Genomic DNA, 5,529 nt, shown 5'->3' on the forward strand with positions numbered 1-5,529 from the left:
TAGGAGGCCAAATGTTAGGGGTTATGTGATCACGAAAATATTCAGCCATATATTCCTGTGTTACTAGAGACATGTGTGACAGTGCAGAGTCTTACTGAAACACATATGGCTTTCCATTGCTTACACTATCTCTCCAGGGCTTAACAATTATTTCCAGGACCTCAATGTAGGCGGCAGAGTTAACTCTAAGGTCTTGTGGAAAGAAGTAAGGAGGCATCACATGTCCTTCGTTGCTGACAACCCCTAAAACCATGACAGTTGCAGGAAATTTTGCATGCATAACACTTGGAACTTCAGAAGGGTCTGCACATGACCATCTGTCATTTCTTCTGTTAACTTTTTGATCTTGGTCAAAGTTTTTCTCTTTTGCGTAAAACCAAACCAAATCAAATCTTCTTCTGCAGGATTTTTCAGCTTGTTTAAGAGCTTTTTAGAACTGATGCAGTGATTTTCTTTTACTTTTTCTGAAAAATTGACCTTTCCTCATCATATAAGTCTTATATCTGATGTCTTTGTGGACAACATTTCCGACTCTTCCTTCTGACACATGGAGATCTTTTGCAATTGACATCTTGGACTTTCTAAGATTGTAATAAATGGTCTGTTAAACATGCTGGATAAATTCAAGTGTTCTGATGATTTCAGAGTGTTTAGAATGCATTTTATGCTTTCATACTGGTGATATGTTTCCATCTTCAGTCTCCAGCTGTTTGTTTGCATAATGAGATCTAGTTGTGCTTCCTCAGGTGATATACGAGTGTGTCTCTCTTGGTTTAAAATCTTCTACTCCAAGGTCATCCTCTCTGTTTGTCATGGTCAGAGAAGATGGTGTTCACTGTTAGATGAGTCATTATGATGCGGATATTGGACTTTGTACATTTGCACCCCAGTGCCTCTTTGATGGTGCACGGTGCACTTTCATTCAATAATAATAATAATGCTAATGATAATGATAATAATAATAATGATGATGATGATGATGATGATGATGATGATGATGATGATGATGATGATAATGGTTTCAAATTTTGGAACAAGACCAGCAATTTCAGGGAGGGTAAGTTGATTAGATTGACCCCAGTGTTCAGCTGGTATTTATTTTATTGACCCTGATAGGATAAAAGGCAAAGTCGACCTCAGCAGAGTTATAAAGACAAACAAAATTTTGCTAAGCATTTTGCCCAGCGTGCTAATGATTCTGCCAATAATATTAACCATTTTGATATCAACCCGGCTGAAACCAGCTCTGGCTCTGAGTACAAATGTCTTGTTTTCATAAGTTTTGAATTAAAATCTTTCATTAAACTTTAGTCACAATTTATGTTCCAAAATCTAGCATAATGATAATGAAGTTATTTTACTAAATTCTTTGTTATATTTAAAATTAATTGAAAGAAACACAGAGCATTTCAACAGAAGTATGGCAACAAAAGGGTTAAAATATATAATACACAAACAATTCTTAACCCTTTTGATACCAACTCAGCTGAAACTGCCTCTGGTTCTGTAGTACAAATGTCTTGCTTTTGAAAGTTTTGAATTAGAATCTTCCAGCAAACCTTAGTCACAGTTTACGTTCCTCAATCTAGCTTAATGATAACTAAGTTATTTTACTAAATTCTTTGTTATATTTAAAATTAAATGAAAGAAACACAGAATGTCTCAACAGAAATGTGGTAACAAAAGGGTTAAAGTGGTTTCAAATTTTGGCACAAGGCCAGCAAATTTTGAGAGTAGTGTGTGTGAGAGGAATTCTTTGGGGTTTGGATATTTCACTTTTGGACACACAAGTGTTTCGTTCAACATCCTTAAACAACCCTTATTCAGGGACCTTTTGAGCGGGATGAGTTACTCGACATGAAGAAAATTCTAACTGGGCCCCAGCTGCGAGGTGATGCACTGTTTATCTTGATATAAGATCACTGTGTCGCGTGCATATGGTTGTGCTGCATGTGCCTGGTGTACCCTTATCAGATGGGTAGTCATGATGGGTATACTGGGCTTCTTATATTTGTACCCCAGTGTCACTATGATGGCATGCACTGCTCTCTCACTCAATAATAATAATAATAATAATAATAATAATAATAATAATAATAATAATGATAATAATAATAATAATAATAATAATAATGATTATAAAAATAATGATAATAATTTTTTTTTTTTTACAGGGGCATCAGACGAAAAGAACACTAACAAGTACAGTTTACAGTTTGTTTAGGGGTTTAAGTAAAAGATGGAAGAAATGAAAGGGAGCAGTTGATGCAGTCAACTCCAATGTTTTCTGGTTGCTGTGTTTTATGCAAGCCATAAGTAAATATGGAAGGCAAGGTTGGCCTCGGTAGGACGTGAATTCAGAATGTAAAGAAGAAGAAGAAAAAGAAGAAGAAGAAAAAGAAGAAGAACTACAACAACAGTGATGACGATGACAGCGACAACATTGGCAGCAACCATGGTGGCTGCACTGCCAGTGACAACAACAATGACAACATGAAGAAAAAACCATAAAAGTGTGCTTCAGGAAAAATGGATATTTTCCTTTAGAATTGTTTAATCTAAATTTTGGTTTCACAGGTTAATAAATATATATATGAACTTACCTTCATAAAACACAATACAGTTCTTGGGCATATCGACAGGTTTTGATAATAATTTTAACCAAGATGCAGATTCTTCTAATAATCTTACACACACAGTTTTTCCACTGTGTTCAGTAAACTAGAAAATAAAAGGGGAAAAAAAACAATAAAAAAAAATCACATTGTTATAGGAACACTTTTGTTTGGGTAAATTAAAAAGATAGGAATAAAAATATTATGTCCACGAAATTCTAAATGAAAAGAAAGAATAATAGAAGAGAAAATGATTGCAAAAATATTTAAAGAAAAATGCATATGAGAGTGAATTGTATGCATGCATGTGTGTACGTGTGTGTGTGTGTGCGTGTGTGTACATGCATACAAAGATGCATGTGTGTGTGTATATATTTTCACATGTACACACATATATACATATATACACCTGTGTGTGTTTGTGTGTGTGTGTGTGCGTATTTATGTATGTGTGTATATATGTATGTATATATATATGCATACATATATATATATATATATATATATATATATATATAATATAAATAATATATAAATATATGCATATATCCATACATATATGTACTTATATATGTATATGTGTGTCTCTATATGTGTGTGTATATATATACATACATATATATACATATATTTCTATACACATGTGTAAATGTATACATATATAAATATATATGTATTTATGCATGCATGTATTATAGATATGCCGGTCTATTGGTCTATATATATATATATATATATATATATATCTACACATATACATATAAACATACAATGTATATATGTATATATATATGTATACATATATCTTTATCTATATACATCTATATATATATATCTATCTATCTATCTATCTATATATATATATATATATATATGTATATAAGTATAGATATACACACACACACACACACACACACACACAATCTCTCTCTCTCTCTCTCTATCTCGTACATCCCATACATGTGCACGTATATAAATTACGACTTTGAAGTTCGGCTGCAGATAGCTAAAATGGAAATTCCTGTGAAGGAGATATTAAAATTTAGCTTGACAATATCTACAAAGTCATTGTTTATTCAACAGAAAACTCCAAAATAATTGTTTCCAATATTTCCAGATAACCTCTTAATATATATGGTTCCTATCTTAGAAGGGTGGTGTGAATTATATTTCATTTACGCCCGTCTGCAGAAATGAAGAAGGCGTTACCGTTGTGTGTATGAGACTTGCATTATATTAGGAAATTTAATTTCGGAAAACGATATAATGATAGAATGATAGAATGATAGAATGATAGAATCGTAGAATGATACAACGATAGAATGATGCACTGTTTTTGTTCGTTGTTAATTAAATGATAGGGTGTGACAATTAAATAGATATAAAAATACATACATACAAACACACATACATGTATATATGTGTGTATACATATATATATATACAAGTATATATGTATACATACATATATATATATATATATATATATATATATATATATATATATATATATATATATATATATATATATATATATATATATATATATATATATATATATATATATATATTTACATATGTACATTTGTGTGTATATATGCATATATAAATATGTATGTGTATATATGAAAATATATGTGTGTTATGTGTGTGCATCAACACACACACATACACACATGCACACACACAAACACACATATATATAGATATATACACATATATACATATACATAAATAGACATATACATAAATGCATACACACACACACACATAGACACACGCACGCACACACACACAAAGAGAGAGAGGGAGGAGTGGGGGGTGGAGAAAGTGCAGGGTTTAATTTTCTATAAAGTGAAGAGAAGAACAAAGCCAGCATCGGACATTGCAAGTCTATTTGGTGCAGCGGCAACATAGAAGAAGAAGAACATTCTGCTGGTTTTATTTGTTTATTTATAAAGGATGCCATCCATACACAGAGGAGCCTGATAAAAGACAAGAGGATGGTAGCAGTATATTTGAAGAATTTTATATATATATATATATATAATGACACTTTCGGGAAAAGGACAAAGAACGAACACATAAATATATAACCACATATTTATATATATGAGTAACCTATATATATATATATCTATATATAAAACATACACACAACATCCATGCTGGAATGACTTAATCTATGGAAGAGCTGCCTGTGGGTGGTGAGAGTTAAAAGATAAAGTATTGTAAGTCCTTTGAGTAAAATGACATAAAGTTTTTGCTGTTGTTGTTGGTGGTGGTGTTGTTGTTGGTGGTGGTGGTGGTGCTGGTGCTGGTGGTGTTTTATCTGTTGTAGCGTTCTGTGGAACTCTCCGTGAGTAAGTTCACATGATCAAAGATGTTGCGCTTCGTAAAGATCTTGTCATTATTTCGGATATCAGGAACGACGATGTCCAGGGTAAACATTTTATTGTTTACTAAAGATGATAATACGAAAATATCGGGTGAGGTGTGGGGTTGTGTGGATTTAAAAAAAACATAAAATAAATAAAATAAAAAGAAATTTTGGTTCCTGTTTCTAACTGATCTAATGATTGTGTAGAGGTTACTTTATTGTGTTGCGATATGTGAGATGTGTTTATATCTGTGACTTTGTGGTAACTTATAATCAAGGATAGGCATTCAGCTCCTCGCATATTAATATACAAATGACCAAATGACATTAAGTCTGATATGAAAAAAATAAAACAAAAAAACATCTGAGTTTTCATAAACTCCTCTCTCTCACTGGTGTGCACACATGATGTATATATATATATATATATATATATATATATATTTGCCATGATAGATCGCTGGCCTCTAAAGCTTTTATATTTTCTCTCCCTGTTTATTTCTGTGTTCCTTTCTGTTGAAGAGCATAGGCTTG

At 32.0% G+C, this 5,529-nt stretch overlaps 1 protein-coding gene across 1 annotated transcript in view; it reads right to left on the minus strand.

Moving 5' to 3' along the window:
• The window catches only part of LOC106881840 (uncharacterized), a 40,779-nt gene that overhangs the window by 17,058 nt on the left and 18,192 nt on the right, over positions 1-5,529 (minus strand). Inside the window, exon 2 of the mRNA XM_014932352.2 lies at positions 2,604-2,721. Within this exon, the coding sequence (XP_014787838.2) occupies positions 2,604-2,721 (118 nt within the window). The remainder of the gene's footprint in view (positions 1-2,603; positions 2,722-5,529) is intronic.

The sequence above is a fragment of the Octopus bimaculoides genome, chromosome 6 (genome assembly GCF_001194135.2).
Source record: "Octopus bimaculoides isolate UCB-OBI-ISO-001 chromosome 6, ASM119413v2, whole genome shotgun sequence".
Lineage (NCBI taxonomy): Eukaryota > Metazoa > Mollusca > Cephalopoda > Octopoda > Octopodidae > Octopus > Octopus bimaculoides.